This window comes from Typopeltis vanoorti, chromosome 18, assembly GCF_054136105.1.
Source record: "Typopeltis vanoorti isolate ZY-2024b chromosome 18, IOZ_Tvanoo_1.0, whole genome shotgun sequence".
NCBI classification, from domain to species: domain Eukaryota; kingdom Metazoa; phylum Arthropoda; class Arachnida; order Uropygi; family Thelyphonidae; genus Typopeltis; species Typopeltis vanoorti.
Window position 1 is genome coordinate 74,627,313 of NC_143566.1, and position 18,220 is coordinate 74,645,532.

Sequence of the window (18,220 nt, forward strand, 5' to 3'; positions counted from 1 at the left end):
GTGTAGGTGATTAGCAAATTGTTTAGCTAAGTGCAAATTGTAGTATCTGTTAGCTCAGTTATTATCGACAAAGCGTCTCATAGAGGCACTTGATAATAAACTACAGCAGCAGATACAGAATAAACCCCAGACTGGGGCAAGAATAAAACACTCGGTGGTGGGAATAGCTTAGGCACCCCCCCCCCCCTCACCAGCTATGGCTTTGCCACGTACGCGGACCCTTGGAATCGAAGTTGAAGCCGACCTGCGACCTCGATGTTTGGCTGAAGCCCTCATCGAAAAGCATCGGCGCTGACCAGATTTTTGGTTTTACTCCCTTTGGTGGTGGCCGCTTCCAAGTAGTAGTAAGGAGTGAACAAACAAGAGACAAACTACTTGGAGGATTCAAATGTAATGGAAAAACAATAGTCCCATTTTTGGTAGGGAGCATTACCAAACTACTTAGAATCCCCAGATTCCGTTTAGAATATATTGAAACCGATGTAAAGATTATCCACGAAATATTCGGGAAATGGGGTGTTGTACACAAGGTGGAAGTACTAAATGACACAGAAAACCCCAAATGGAAGTCGGGCGAAGTCCACATCTCCCTCGAGATGAAAACGCCCGTTCCCAACTTTATTATTATTGGATCTGCCAGAGAAATGATAAACTGCCCTGGTGTAAAACAATGTTTTAGATGTGGTACCTTCACTCACCTTGGGGCAGACTGTCCTAGAGTGAAATGTAAAAACTGCCTCAAAGCAGGCCACAACCAAGAAAAATATGAGTCAGCTTGCCTGAAATGTGGGGTCATTGACCACAAAGTGGACACATGCCCATCCAGAACCCTTGCTGAGAGGATGGGTGGTGCAATCACACCTGCAACTGCACCAAGCAATGGAAATGACCCAGCACAGGAAGCTTCTCCTCCTTTCGAGGCTGCTCCTGATATAACAGAAAACCATACCTCCATGTCTATGAAAAACTGTAAGGGGAAAAAACTTCCACAAGCAGTAAAATCCAACAAGAAGAAACAGTCGTTATTGAAACCATCAATACCAATATAGATACTAATACAGATATAGATAGGAAAGATGGAGGTGAACACCAACACCTCCAAATGGCCATTAAGCCCACAGGAAGAAGAGTTGGTAACGCCCAAAACAGCAAAAGTATCTGAGACCGCCCACCCAGAAGTCCCTCACGCGAAAGCAGGGGAGACTCTCAGCCATCTCATCAGAGGTATCCCAGGAATGGCGGAAAAATTCAAAGAAGCGATGAAAAAATAGGAGAACCTGAACTCCTCCTCACAGGGGAACATGGATCTGACATCATCAGCGCAAAATGGGGTGACATTTTCGTTGATGACATCAGCAAAGTTACCCCTGAGCAGGTAGAGGTAGCCCAGGATTTAGACAAGGAGGCAGCTTCGGCGTTCTTCATAGCTCTCTGCAAACTAGACATGGCCAAGGGAAGTGAGGTGGCCAAAAGAATAATAACTGCCCACAACAAAAGAAAGACACAGTAACCACGTTGTGGGGTTTCTGTACACAGCTTCACCGGTTTCTGCTATCACAGGTGGGGGAGGACCTGAGAACCCGAGCGGCGAAGGCTTACAGCGAGGCGGTGCAGTTCCTTGTGAGCTGCATCACTCGGGCCAGATCCTTCCTCCACCTCTAAGTTTATCTTTCAATTTTTGCTTTTCTCTGTACTTTTTTTTGTTTGTTTTGTTACGTTTTCCTTTTCAGGATTTTTCCTTTTTGTAAAGTGAAAAATCAACGACCGTTTTAGAAACGCCCCTGGGGGGCAAACAGCTAAAACAGGTCAACTGAGGCCTCTTTAACCTACTCTACCACTATGTACTCTATCTTTATTTCCTCTCCTACTATCTGCTGACTCTCAGCCTATCTCACTCTACAGGCTGATGATGAAGATTTGTTGAACTCACAAATTATTATTTATTATTATTAAAAGCAGTCACTGTAGTGGCCCTTCCCATAATGCATAGCATTATACTTGTCTATAAGGATATGTGCTTTGCATTACGGGATACTAAGGCAATTGTTGTGAAGTCATTAACCTCTGTATACAAGTAGTAGTCCAGCCGTGAAGTCACGTCATGGGCACACTTTGTTTGTTCACACTTGGATAAAGGATTAAACCAAGAGTATAATTTCTTTGCATCTTTAATTTATAATTACTATAATCAGTTTTAAATTTCTTTCTACCATAGAAATGCTAATACAGGTTATTTATCCAAATAGGTTTATCCTTTTTATCTCCTTTATCCATTTTTCAGCTTTTTCAGGACCTGATTGCAACCATTAAATTCCTTATTACTTAAATAAGTTTGTAGCAAGTTTAGCTGATTGGTAATTTAAAATTTTAATTTCAACTCTTTTAGATTCACATAGAATTCTTTAGCTATTCAGTTTATATTTTATTATTTTATTATTTTCAGAACATACTTTGTTTTAGCATCCAAAGTAGTGCGTCCAGGTCAAGTATATAGGATCAGTGTAATAATATTGAAGTCATCACTCCCTATAACAGTCCGAGCCTCTATACAAAGAAATGCAGTGGAATTAGTATCTTCAATGCAGGAATGTCATGCAAAAATTCCAGAAACACTCCTCTTAAAAGTATGTCAAATTAATTTAATTAGCCAATTTTTTTTTTTTTTTTTAACAGTATTGCAATACAGTGATCTTACTCAATTATCAACCTTCAGGGGAAACAAACCCTCAGTTAATCAACCTTTGAATCAATTTGTGTGTCAACTGACTTCTATTACAGCACAATGTAATTGTACCTTCAGTTATCCAATCCTTTAGTTATCTCACCAGAAAATTGTTTTCTGCAGTGGTTGGATAATTGAGAGATTACTTTTATTATATTCAAAGGAAAAAACCCAATAAGAAGTAAAATAGTGATAGATAATAAAATATTAGAACAAGTAAATACTTTCAAATACTTGGGATGTGATTTATCATATGAAGAAGAAAAAGACATAGACACTAAAATATCAAACTTTGTCAAAGTAAATGGCATAATAAATAATGTATTTAAGCCATCCCTAGTACAAAAATACACTAGAATCAGATTATATAATGTCTTGTCAAAACCAACTATACTATATAGAAGTGAAACATGGACCATAAAAAGGAAAGATGAAAAACGAATTCAAACAACAGAAATGAAATTTCTCAGATAAACAGCTGGATATACCAAGTAGGACCATAAAACAAATAGAGAAATTTTAATCCGTGAATATAAAACCACTTAATTACTACATAAGACAGCATAAACAATAATAGATAGAACATTTAAATCGAATGGACAACAGAAGGCTAAGGAGAATGGATATCAATTTAATGTGGCAAAATGTGAGGTTATGCATTTTGAGGGTGAAAAGATTAGCAGCAGTATATCACATTGGTGGAACTGTACTCCAGGAGATTGATGAGGCCAGAGATTTGGGAGTGTTGGTGGATAGGGATTTGAAGTTTAGGGGGCACATTGCAAAAGTGGCTAAATCAGCTAATCAAATCACTTGGTTGCTGAAAAATACTTTAACAAGCAGAGACAAACAGGTTGTTGTTCCTCTGTATCGAGCCTTAATAAGACCCCATCTAAACTACTGTGCCCAGATATGGGTGCCAGTGTTTCTTATGGATGGGGAGGAGGTGGAGAGGATCTAGAGACAAGTGATCAAGATGATAGCAGGTCTATGGAATGAACCTTTTGAGAACAGGTTGAAGATTTGTGGATTGCAGAAAAGGGGTGATATGATTGAGACATTCAAATTACTGAAGGGTTTCTTTAAGATTAATTCAGAAGATATTTTTGAAAATAGGACTGGTGGTTGGAGGACTAGGGGCCATACATGGAAGCTGGGCAAGAGTGTGGTTAGCAAGGGTGTTAGAGCTAGGTTTTTTATTTGGAGAGTGGTGAATGAGTGGAATAAGTTGCCAGAGTCTGTTGTAGGTGCCATGCCTGTAAATGAGTTCAAGGCGAAGTATGATAGATACTGTGTGAATGTCGAATAGTTGTTCTTGACGTGATGTTAGGGTCTCCTGACATGGACTCCTTGGAGTTGCCCGTAATAATAATAAAATAAGTGGAAAAAGGAGAATCGGAAGACCAAGAAAGAGATGGCATGAGACGGAAACAGGCCACCTAGCCTAAAATCCAGGATCAGAAGAAGAAGAAGAGAAGGAGAGGTGATATGATTGAGACTTTTAAACTGTTGAGAGGTGGTTACAGGGTTGACACTGGGAAGTTTTTTCGCTTGGTTTAACAGCAGGAAGGAGTGATGAAAAAGGGCCATCCCTGGAAGTTACGAAAGGAAACTGTGAGCAAGAGGGTGAGGAGTGGTTTCTTTGCATGGAGGGTGGTTGAACCATGGAATGCATTGCCTGATAGAGTGGTGAGAGCAAGAATGGTCAATGAGTTTAAGGAGTGGTATGATAGATTTTGTGTTTCCTAGGATGGGCCTCCTGCAATGAGTTTTTTGACTCCTTAGAGGTCTAAATAATAATAATAATAATAATATTTATGAAATTCTGCAGTTAATCTTTCATGCTGTTGATCAGAAAATACTTGTTTGTGCACTTTGTCCATGGTAACATTGACATGCATACACGTCATGGCTGATTGGATGGTTATTGCAAAAAAAAAAAAAAAAAAGCTTTTTTTTTTTTTTTTATGTGTTCATAAATATTTTATATTTATCATAAATATGAGTTATATGATATCCAGTCTTCTGGCAACCCACCATTAAGTTTCTCCTTTTATTTTGGATTTTACTGTTTAGTTCTGTCTTTGATCTAAGTATACTTTCATATCTTCACTGTTTTTCTTGTATACAGTTATTCCTAATAGTTGACCCACTTTGGAAGTCAGGTGTTACATGATATTCACACCCACACTATGTATGAGCATAAAGATACTTTCAGTATACACTGAATCTTTAACCTGAATATTCTTACTTTCTTACTAAATAGCTTAAGGAAATTACAACGTACAATAGAATATACATTAAAATAAATTTTAATACACTTCCAATATTTCGGCAACATCACGTTGACATTATCACAGGAATTTAAATACAAGACACGTGCACGCAAGAACAACACACAGTAAATGAGGAACAAAGCAGGAAGCTATTCTTTCTCCTAAAAGTCCTGATGGTGCCCCCTAGCGGGCAATGTTGGTATTCTTGGCCGATTGGGCTGAAGGTCTTCCGATGTAGGTTTCCCAGATTTGGGGCAGTCTCATGCAACCAAATTTGTTGAGGTTTTTGGATTGTTTCTTAGGAAAAAAACAATCCAAACCTCAACAAATTTGGTTGCATGAGACTGCCCCAAATCTGGGAAACCTACATCGGAAGACCTTCAGCCCAATCGGCCAAGAATACCAACATTGCCCGCTAGGGGGCACCATCAGGACTTTTAGGAGAAAGAATAGCTTCCTGCTTTGTTCCTCATTTACTGTGTGTTGTTCTTGCGTGCACGTGTCTTGTATTTAAATTCCTGTGATAATGTCAATGTGATGTTGCCGAAATATTGGAAGTGTATTAAAATTTATTTTAATGTATATTCTATTGTACGTTGTAATTTCCTTAAGCTATTTAGTAAGAATGTATAACCAACATCTAAGCCTTTCCACGAGAATTTCCATGAGAACTGAATATTCTTAATCTTCAGAATAGCCTCAACTCACCAGGGTGTAGACTTCACAAGGTTGTTAAAAGACTTTCACATAGATGACACAGATTGGACCTACAGATCTCACAATTTTGCTGGCGGTGTCATGTCGAATTGTGAACTGTAGCTTTCAAACATCATTCCATCGATATCAAGACCTAATGTGTGTCAAGAACACACCACACCACACCACTACCAGCCTGAAATGTTGTCACCAGCATAGGGAATCCATTAATTTATTTACATTGCTATTATCATGCCTAGTTCTACATCATTGAAACATCTGGGGGTGAGATTTTCCACTCTTCAAACCTAATGGATGTTTTTTGGTTGTTACACCATGAAGCAATCTTGGTACTTTGATCGTGAACACTCTAGAAGGCAACAGTTTCCATGAAATTTGCATCACTGAGTTAAATTCACAGGTATAGCCATCCCATGGGTTTACATCTTTTAAATAGTTTGAAACAGACAAAAGACACATCTTTAATGTGGTGGATTCCATGGATGACAAAGCAATGCCTAATAAACTTGCCATTCGCTGTATATTGCTTTATATAATCTTCTAGGAATGGAGGAATAATCTTTATAGGAATTTTCAGCTGAAGATAAGTTAGCTGGTCTCATATGGAGGTGGTAGGTTTTCCTCCTGAAAACTCAAGTGTTTCATCCTGCAAACAAGGGGTTGAAGAACACACACACACTCAAGCTTAAGTTGCCCTGATCATGATTCCAACCAACTCTTTTTTTATAGACCTCTTGCCCATGAAAGGTTAAGGATGTAGAACACATTGCCATATGCAAATATTAGTTAGAAAAGTAGTAAAAGAACCTAGTAATAGGTTTATTAGCAAGCAAAATCTGAGTGATTAATTAACCTTTCTAGAATATTAATTTCCTCACTTGTGTTAGGTTTAATAGATTGTCATTGCCCACCTCTTTTTTGATCCACTTTGTAAATAGAGTTCTGTACATTGAATCATCATAAAGCCATTTCCTTTATTCAACACAGCCATTGCTCTGTCATAAAAAGTTAGCAAATTACTAAGGCATGACCTACCATTCACAATACCCTGCTGCTCCCCTCTCTTCCAACACAGAGTATCATCTTTTTATCATCTTGTCTGATACCTTTACCACCACAAGATACTGATTGGTCTATAATGTAATGGAATTATCTTATACCCCTTTCATTTAGACGTTATCAGAGCTGACACTTAAAAATTAAATAGCCTAATTAGAGGCAAGCCAATTCTTTTTCGCATACTCTTAATACACAAGCTAATATCTCATCTGATCTCACAGTGATATTTGCATGGAGATTCTGAACTATGCAAAGTACTTCAAAGTCATCAAACTCTGTTCTTCCCATATTATTTTCTCATACATCTGTCATAATAATATATTCATTTGGATGATAGGCCTTTAAAAAGGGGTCACTCAGTAAATTTGTCTGCTTCTCTCATCTTGCTCTCATCAACACTTGTTAAAGTTATCCTTCCATAGTTATTATTCTTCCTTTTACTTGCTACATAGCAAAAGAATTCTTTAGGATTTTCTTTGGCTTTCTCAGCTAGCCTCCTCTCATAATCTGCTTTGCCTTCCTTGCCATACTGGTCAGCTTTCTTGCCCATTCCTTGCATATTGCTCATGAATTATCTTTCTTTATGAAGATACACTACCATGTTAGAGAACTTACTTTAATTAGATTAAAATAAAATTCAGTGTTTCGACTTTTATATCAAGGTCATCCTCAGGAACACACATGCGTGCATGCACGCACACTGAATCACAAGCTACATAATGCACTGATGATGGCCCATTAGGGACATAACATTTGTTATGGTACATAAGTAGGTTGGTAAAACATGACCTTGTTTTAACAGACCTGTGCTGCTATTATCACCTAGTATTATATCCTGGCTCTCAACAACCTCTCCAGTGCTTTAACTACAACTCCAGATATACCAGTTGGTCTATAATTTATAGCCTTAGCCTATCAACACCTTTACGAAGTAGAACAATTTTACCTTCTTTCTACTCCTTTGGGACTTGTGTTGTTTTTTCAATACTCTTGTTAAACAAGTAAGCCAAGGTGGATGCTAACTCTCTAGAGCATTCCCTTAAAACATGTGGTGATATATCATCAATCTTATTGCCTTATTGACATTTAGCTTGCATAATTCCTCCTATCCTCTTGCTTATTCACCAGCATGTCTTTGCTCATTTCATTCCCTACACTTGAGCTTCTGATTTCACATTAAGAGACAATGATGAACTGCTCACTGAATACCTCAACTATGTCCAATCTTCCATTTTCATCCATTAACATGATCTTGCCATAATCATTCTTCTTTCTACTTGCCACATATAAATAATAAATAAATGAAAAACTTCCCTAGGCTTTTCTTTGCCTGATTTGTTAAATTTTTGCTTGTACTGCACTTTTTGCTGTCCTAACCAACTGATTCGTTCTCCTTAATACCTCCAAAGTATTTTGGAGGCAGCACAAGTACTTTATTCTGTCAGATTTTATGCTTAATCCTCTTATTCATCCATTGGACACCTACCTTATTCAGAATACATTCACACATTAATGCTGTTAAGTATATCTTTGTAAATTGTCAAGCAGCATTTATTTCTTTTCTGCTCAACTCCTCATTCCATGCTATAGCTACAAGCTGTCTCTTAATCTTCTCATAATCACCATCCTTGCAATTCTATCTATATCCTTTCCTCATTACCTAGATTGTGGTTAGCCACAATCCAGGTGAAGAGGGAAGTGTAAAACTAGAGGTAAGTGCAAAACCCCACTCACAGTCACATTCTCTGATGACATAATGAAATCTAAAATTCTTGATCCTTTTGTGCCTTCCTTTGCTATCCCTTCATCTAAATCTATACTGCCTTAATTATAATCACCCATAATAATTACCCTTCCCTTGTTCACTAACTTAAGATGTTTATACATCTCTTCCTTGCTACATTCCCTGGCCTATAGCAACATCCAACCAAATATCTCTCTTCCTGTCAACTTCCACCACATACCACACTACCTCAAAACCATTGTCACTATTTCCCTTTTTCATGTCTACCTTATGTCGACATAATTCCCCTGCTGTCACCAGTAGTACTCACTCTCCCTTCTTGTCCTTTCTGTCATCATGAAAAACATTGTACTCTTCCATTTCTATACCTGTTGGGATGTCATTCTCATTCAACCATGTTTCATTCATTCCAACAATTTTTGGACAAATGAACTCGATCATTGAAACAATTTCATCTCCCTTATTTCTGGTTAAATAATAGTAACCAAGAGAGACAGAATTCTGTAGTACTCCAGTTTTCAGCCTTCTTTTCTAAATTACTGCTTTCCCTATATAGTTGGCTGATAGCAGTCAGTCTCCTTTACAAATTGCCAGTCTGTTATAAATGCTTTGTCAGTAATATTCTGTTAAACATCTTTAGAAATTCCATGCCTGTTGGTCATGTGTATTCCCAATAATGAATTTCAGTCACTTATTCAACTGTTCACTACTAAGAAAAATTTTATTCCTCTTGCCTTTATCTCTTTATACCTCTTCTGTAACATCTGTAGTAGCTGCCCTAATTTTTAATTCTTTATTATGTTCCTCATTACTTATTTTTTATATGCTGTACCTTTTACCATTAGGAAGTAGATGAGATATAAATTATATACTTTGTCATTATTATATCAGAGGATTGCTTGGATGTTGAAGAACTCATTAACAAGTAAAGATAGAGGTGTTATTATCACTCTTTATTAGGCTATGATGTGGCCACATGTTTACTAGAGGGCACAGATTTGCTTGCCTGCACTTATTGAAGATTGGGAGATGGTGGAGAGGAATCAGAAACAAGTGACCAAGCTAGTAACAGGTTTGTGGAACGTTTCCTATGAGCATAGATTGAAGGTGTGTAGGTTGCAGAATCTGCTGACATACAGAGGAGAGGGGATATGATAGAAACTTATGTTACTAAAGGAATTCTATAAGACTGATACAAAAGAAAATTTTCAATATATGGGGAGTAGAGGAAAAACAAGAGGTCACACTTGGATGTTGTCTAAGAGTGTGGTTAGTAAAGGTGTTCAGATTAGGTTCTTTACTTGGAGAGTGGTGAATAAATTGAATGGATTGCAGAGGTGGTTGTGAGTTCCCCAACAGTAAATAAGTGCAGGAGATGTGTGGTTCTACCACAATGATTCTTTTGACTCTATGGAGTACCTGTATAAATAATAATAATATTTTATACAAGATAGTGACTTGTGAAGAGCAAATCACTGTTTTCATTTTGCTAAATTCTACTCTTTTCACTGTACTTGAAAAAGCAGAATTTAAACTTTTTGAGCAGATGATTAATGCAGTTCTGTCCACTGTCATTCTTAGATCTTAGAAGAAGCCCGTTTCTTTTCTATTTCTTTCACTGTTCCCAGCACATTGCCTTCAGTACACACAAGATTCAATGCCATAATATGTAATTTTTGATCCTCAAAACATCTAAAACAGATTTGAAGGCAAAAATTTTTATTCTGTACATCCAAAGGAATTTTAGTAATTCTAGTGTAACTTAGAATTGTATAATTCTGTTATATTATAATATATATTACAATATATTATAAAATATTGTAACTTATAAACTCTTTCAGATACCTCCTACAAGTGTTCCTGGAATATATAAACTTAGGGTTGAAGGAAATGTTAATGGTGTATTGGGTGGAACAGCTTTTCTTAATGAAACTTATCTGGAGTTTTCTCAGCGATCTATGACTATTTTTATTCAGACTGATCAACCTATTTATATGCAGGGACAAACAGGTACAATTATTTAATAAAATTTTACTTGTCTAGCAGTTATTAAATATTAATGCACTATTCACTTATTCTGCTTTCTGCATGTATGTATTTGTAACACAGACACATGCACAAGATATAAATACATTATTATTATTAACATCTGACCTCTGTGGAGTCAGAGACTCATCATGGGAGGTACACACTATCACACCTAAAGTTCATCCAACCTTGCCTTAAGCTGATTCAATGTATCTACATTCACAATACACTCCGGTAATGCATTCCATTCCCCAGTCACTCTCCATGCAAAGAACTTTTTCCTCACTCCTCTGCCCACACTCTCCTTATACAATTTCCAGGGATGGCCTCTGGTTCTAACCGCCCCCTTCCTCCTCTCCCATTTTATGAAAAATTTCTTCCATGTTAAAAATACTTCACTAACTTATATGCCTTAATCATATCCCCCCCACCTCCTATTCACAAGACTTACATTCTTTCAATCTATCTTCATGTCCCACATTTCCAAAGACCACTTTTGTGAATCTTCTCTGGACCCTTTCTAATATATTCTCATCACCATGAAAACCTAGTGATCAAATCTGTGCACAGTAATCCATATGAGGCCTGATCAAGGCCGCATATAATTTCATACAATGAAGTCTTTATTTCTTCACTTCAAGGTCCCCCACATCATTGCCATTATCTGATGTGACAACTTTACAACTTGTGCAATATGTCCCCTAAAGTTCAGGTCCTTGTCACTACCACTTACAGATCTCTCATCGCCTCTGTCTCCTTTAAAGTTTCCCCACCAAGTGTATACTTGTATCCCATTGGTGCATAAGAAATTTCAAAAGCTTACACTCTGCAACATTTATAAAATCAGTAATTAACACAATAGCTTTGTTTTTCCCAGAGATAGTAGATAAGATAGTAGCAAAAAAATTCTGCTCCCCAGCATGTGATATTTGACAAAAAATTATATTGTTTTAATCCTTACCCAAGTATAAGCAAGCAAAGTTTGTATGTGAAATATCTTCATGACTGTTTACTTATATTATATAGAGGCTGTTGATTCACATCAGTTTCCTTAATATCCTCACATTTACTACAAGAATGTGCAAAAGAGCTGGCAGTGCCCTTGGCTTGGTTGTTCAACAAGAACCATCCTAGAAGAGTGGAAAGAAGAACAAACAGTGCCACTGCATTAAGGAGAATGCAAGTCAGTAGTGTGAAACTATAGGCCACTGTGTATATCAAGTGTAGTGGTGACAATGTTAGAGACAGAATACAAATCTAGATTGATGAGAATGGAAATCTTTCAAGAGAGAGCAGGGGAGGGGAGGTCATACTTTAGTAACTTGGTTACATTTTATAATAGAGTGACTAGTGTATTGGACAGAGGAGATGCTTACACTGTGATTTATCTGGATTTTGCTAAAAGCCTTTGATCGAGTACTGCATAATAAACTACTGTTGAAATTAAGCAGGAATGGGGATGAATAGTCATTTGGTACTTTGATAAAACTTTGATAAAGGAGTGATTGACTGATAGGTGGCAGCGAGTTGTGTATGGAGGTGCAGTGTCCCAAAAAGAGAAAGTCATGAGTGGAGTACCACAGGGTTCTGTTTTGGAACCACTGTTGTTTAACTTATATATCAGTTATATAGTTTACTGTGTGAAAGGAGATATTCGGTTTGCTGATAATGCTAAATTAGGAAGAGTAATCACAGGAAGTTCTGATGTGTTTTTGTTACGAGAGGATTTGAATACATTAGTGCTTTGTTATTTGATTATTGCTTAAAGTTATGCTGTTTGGCCAGAGAAGGTGGAATGAGGTTTATCATATTGGAGGAACTTTGCTTCAAGAGGGAGAGGAGGCAAGGGATCTGGGGTATCTTGGTTGACAGAGAACTGAAGTTTGGGGGTACATACTGCAAAAGTTTTAAGGTTCACTCAGTTCAGAAAAGTTCTGTTATAATGCAAAGAGCTCTGACATGTAAAAATAAGGAAGTAATAGTTCCATTGTATAAGGCAAATGAGGCTAATTGTAATTAGGTACTTGGGTTGAATCATATATTTTCACAAACATATATTTTCCATATACAAGTAGTATATAGAAACCGGTCTGGGTTAGTACCTTTCCCATGATATTTCTAGCAGGCTAGAAATGATGATACTTTATTTGCTTACACATGGAGGAGGATTAAAACAAGAATGTAATTTCTTGTCAAATATAATGTTTTGTAACCAAGTGAAAAAAATTTCCTGCAATTCCACGGTTTATAAAAAAAAAATAACTGTTGCAGATTTTTTGCCTTATCTGCTTAATGTATTTTGATAAGTTTCATATAGGAAGGATTACCTAAACACAAAACTGAAATTCTGTCCACTTTCCATGGAGTGCAGTTCATCTGCAGTCCACTAATAAAAATCAGTTAACTATGGCTGGTTAGTTACATGTGTATATGCTACTGCTAGCACGACACACTAGCAGACTAGTGCTGCTGCTGTGTTGGCAACAGTTTGCTGATGCATCTACTGAGGTGACAAAATATGTGCCTCATGATGAAGATTCTAATTAGAAGCTGTTGGTCAGTTTTTTCCTGCTTGTATATAGTGAAATTGATGATGAGATAAATGTAGTCAGCCATATGAAGACTTTTGTAAGGAATGGATATATGTGGAACTGCCTCCACTAATAGACTTGTGATGAACCTCTCAGCCAATTCTGTCCTAATTTTCTATGTTATGGCCAGTATCCACAGCTGGAGGATCTTTCATGAGGCAAGTATTACTATTTTAAAAGTATAACTCAGGAAATGCCATCTGGGCTCCTAGTTGGTAGCTAATATTCTCACTTGGTGAACACTACCATCTTGTTATTGGAGGCCATGACTAGTCGTCAGAGCATTTTTTTCTCCTAGCTATTGTTTCTTCTCCCTCTGCATTGCAGGTGAAATCTTTCATGTTCTCACTTAACAACTATAGTTAGGGAAATGCTATCCATTTCAAAGTTGAAGTAATTGAGTAATAGACAGAAGAGAGAAGACATGACAGAAACCTATATATCACATACTTCTTATACATCAGTGACCTCTCACTAACATTAAATCTTATTTATAATTTTGCTGATGACATCACACTTTATTCTTCTTTTTAATGAACAAATTAAAGCTTGTGAATGAAGAAATGAAATGTAGGGTACTGTAGTGCTGAAATGATTCAAACTTTAAAATCTTCTGTAACTAATGCTTTAAACATTGATCACTTTTTTTTTTCTTTTTTTTTTTTTTTTTAAGTGGGAGTGAACTTCAATGCTACAAAAACACAATCCTATCTTATTTCTCAGAAGCAAGATTATGCTTCACTCTCCCTCATTGTTTGATAATTCTGTATTTTGACTACCTGTCAAGATCAGTTTTATCTTCTTTAGTTGATTTTCACATCTGGTATTCTGACTAGGCAACAGACAAGATGCAAAAACATCTTGTCTGTTGCCTATTCAGTCTTCAAAAAAACTTTGTGTTGTTGTTTTTTTCATTCTAAATATTACTTCTCTTCTGCTCAATTCCTGACACTTTATAAATCCAAAATTTACCTGTCTAGAATATTGTTCTTACGTTTGGAAGAACCCGAAACCTTCAAAGTGCTTGATTTTATCCTCTTAGGCTAGCTGCTTAATAAATGTATCCCCCCCCCCAAATGTATCTCTCATGATCACTTTCCAATAGACAGATACTACAAAAAAACATTAATCCTCAGAGATCCCAGTTTACAACCTAGACCTCCTACAAACACCCATAGAGGGTGCACCACCTAGATATGACTTTAAAATCATGACCATGTGTTTCATTTAGTATTGTGTTACCTTTTCATGTGTGTTACAAATGTTAGTTATACTCCCTTAAGATGTTCTTAGTGACTGACACAAAATATTGGAAACATTAAAAATAGTTTTAACTCCTTGCTTAGTGCTGTCAATACTCCATTAAACCTGTAACATTTGGAAAACATTAATCCTCAGAGATCCCATACAACCCTCCTACAATCTTGCAGTATTACAAAAAAGTGAGAGTTTACAACTGTTGATAGGCGGGGAGAATTCAGAGTCATCTCCAGAAACTGAGTCAGGATGTGATTAAGAAGTATGTGAGATCCAGATTCTTTTCATGGCATGTGGTGAGTGTGTAAAATAATGGACTATCATTGGATGTAATAAACACATCTTCAGTGAATATTTTCAAGGAGAGAAATATAATAGGTATGCAGACATTGTGTAATATGAAAAAGGTCTTTTCATAGTGAATTCTTAATTCCCTGCAGAAGCCTTTATAATGATATTATAATAATATTATTATTCTTATATCCCACATGCATCTTCTGCTTTTATTAATGTATTGGCTTGGAACTATGTTCAAATGAGTTGAAATAGGCATTTTTGTAATATGAAATACGTCCTTTCTTAATGAGTTCTTAATTCCAGGAGCCTGTATAATGATATAATCATCATCATCGTCAAATTCCTACCATGTACCCTCAAGGGGTGTACAGGATATGATAGTACTACATGAAAAATTTATATCATTACTAACTTCCTATCTACAATTTTCCTCTAAATCAGTCTGTTACTTGTCAACACTCCAACATTCTCAGATCTTATATTTCTATCATCTAAGGCACTTTGTACCGTATCAATCCACCACCTATATCTTGGTCTTCCTCTGGGTCGTTTTCCTGCCAACCTGGCAGAGAACACGTGTTTCACTAATCTTTCTTCGCCCATTCTGTTTAAGTGACCATACCACCTGAGATTAACTCTACTAACGCATTCTTGGATGTTGACAATGTCAAGTTCTTTCCTAATATCCTCTTTTTTAATATGATATTAGCATTGATGCCATCTGTTCACGCCTATAATCTTTCTCAGGACTCTCATATCTGCGGTCTCTAGTCTTTGGTCAAGTGTTTTACTTCTGAACCAGCTCTCAGATCCATAAGTTAAAACTGGTTTGAACACTGATACAGCTAATTTAGTGTTCCAACTAATTTCTCTCTTATTCCATATGAATTTATTCAACTGACTTCCCACTATACCAGCTTTGCTGATTCTGTTGTCTGTTTCTATATTTAATTTACCATCTTCAGTAAAAATCGTGCCTAAGTAGCTGAAATGTTTTACCTGTTCCACAGGTTCTCCATTCACAACACAGTTGACATTTTCAATGATTCTGCCTATTTTCATTGTCTTTGTCTTTTTATTGCTATCCTTCATACCATATCTATTACAACAGTTATTCAATTTAGTCAGAGAATCTTGCAGACTTATAGCGGATTTATTTAGAAGTATAACATCATCTGCATAAAGCCAAGGGCTGACATTAACATCTCCAATTTTGATATCATGTTCAATACCACTTTCCTTCATAATGTAATCCATATAGATAATGAATAACAGAGGGGATAATGTACATCCTTGTTTCACACCAGATTTAACATTAACCATCTTCCTGTACTTCCTTAAATTCTCACTGCTGACTTACAACTCAAATAAAGACTAAGTATTGCTTGATATAATGCCCCATTGACACTATATAACTGTAGCATATTGAATAGCTTCTCTCTTGGCACCCACCTTGTCATATGCCTTTTCCAAATCGACAAAACTTAAATACAGATCTTTGTTATATTCCCATGATTTCTTCACTATTTGTCGTAAAGTGAAGATCTGATCCTGACAGCCTCTATTTGATCTGAATCCAGCTTGTTCTTCACCAAACTTTTCTTCCACAATTCTTCTCAACCGTTTCTCAAGTATACTTGTATTTATCTTACCAGGAACACTCAGTAGGGAAATACCTCTGTAATTCTCACATTCAGTTTTATTTCCCTTTTTATATATGGGTACTATGAGAGCTCTACTCCAATCATCGTGAATTCATTCCTCTGTCCAGGCATTCTGAACTATGCAGGGCAGCCACTGTAAGACTTTTATACCACTATACTTCAGCATTTCTGGTCAAATATCTCTATTCCTGCTGCCTTTCCATATTTCAAGCATTTGATGGCTTTTTCTACTTCAAGTATGGATATGTATTCCTGACTGCATGCCTGCTCAGTGTTTTTTACGAACGTGCTGTCATCACTGCTTGTTTCATTTAGCAGTTTTTCAAAGTAATTACTCCATACTTCAAGGATATCGTTTTCCCTGTTTTCATGTCACCTTTATCATCCCTAATTCATTTTACAGCACTCTTTCCTCCATTCCTAAGCTTCTTCAACAACCTCAAGAATATTTTGCCACCTTCTTGATATTTATTTTCTGTGTTCTTGCCAAAGTCCTCCCATGACTTTTGTGTAGCTAGTTTTACAGTGTTTAGCTTTTTTACATTTGTCTCTAAGAGCACAAGCTGACTTATATGCCAGGAACTTTTGATATGCTTTCTTCTTTTCCTTCACTGCCTCTTTAACTTCCTGTGTCCACCATGGAGTTCTAATTTTTCTATCCTTGCAGATGACTTCACCGCATGCCTCTCTAGCTGAATCAATCAGGGTTTTCTTCAAGGCTTGCCACTGAATCTCCAAGGTTTGGTTCCTGTTCTCAAACTCTTTCAGTTTTTCTTCAATAATTTTTGTGTATTTTAGTCTACAGTTCACATCTGAGAGCTGCTCAACTTTTATTCGCTTTAAAACTTTCTTACATTTTATTCTTTTCGATATGAAATTCAATTTTATCCTGCTCAAGACTAAATAGTGATCACTTCCGATTTCAAATCCTCTGTACACTCTGGTGTCCTGCACCAGGGAGAAAACATCACGATCAACAATAACATAGTCAATGAGACTTTTCTTATTCCTTGCCTCCTCTCTCTCCATGTGAATTTGTGCACATTTTTATGTTGGAACATGGTGTTAGTAATAACCAGTCCATGTCCTGAGCAGAAATCCAACAGATATTTGCCATTATTATTAGCTTTGCTCTTTTCTCCAAATTTCCCCAAATATTTTTGTATGACTGACAATCATTTCCTACTCTGCTATTTAGATCCCCAACAAGGACCAACTTTTCCTTTTTCATTGTGTCAGTTGCTTTTTCTAAAGCTTCAAAAAATTCCTCCACTTCTACCTTAGTAGAACCTTCTGTGGGACCATAGGCACAAATAAGTCTCATTGTCCAGTTCCCCATTCTCATATTTGTCCACATTACTCTACTTGAGAATGCCTGCCATTCAAGAAGATTAGCCTCATATTTAGTGTTGAATACAATGGCTACTCTTTTTTCTTGATTGTCATTGCCTGAATATAACATTTTGTATTTATTGCTCAGAAAGATTTCACCAGTTTTTGTCTTTTTTGTTTCAGTCACCCCTATTATGTTGATAGTACCAATCTTTAACTCTGGTGATGTTGAGTTGGGGTGTGTTTTCAGATTTGTTCCAGTAGCTGACTTTTCGCTGTTTGCATTGGTTCCCTGGCGAAAACAACGGGGGCCTTGTTTAACTGGGCAACACCCCAGCCGACATGAAATTTTGTCATATTGTACCATCATTTTGTATTTTGGTTTAACCAGTAAGAATACAATTTGGTCGGCTAAATCCCAAATTACCAGCCCATCCTCGTTTGTTCAGTATCCAGGTAGATACCCAACATGGTGCACAACGAGACGGTGAGGATTGGATATTAGGTCAGAAGCCCTGGTCAGTTCTCCGGCT

The 18,220-nt window shown here is 36.8% G+C and overlaps 1 protein-coding gene across 1 annotated transcript in view; it reads left to right on the forward strand.

Annotated features, from left to right (window-relative positions):
* LOC150096810 (CD109 antigen-like) overlaps window positions 1–18,220 on the forward strand; it is a 325,733-nt gene that overhangs the window by 44,555 nt on the left and 262,958 nt on the right. The window contains exons 2-3 of the mRNA XM_090408083.1: window positions 2,444–2,624; window positions 10,360–10,528. Coding sequence (XP_090264209.1) covers window positions 2,444–2,624; window positions 10,360–10,528 — 350 coding nt within the window. The remainder of the gene's footprint in view (window positions 1–2,443; window positions 2,625–10,359; window positions 10,529–18,220) is intronic.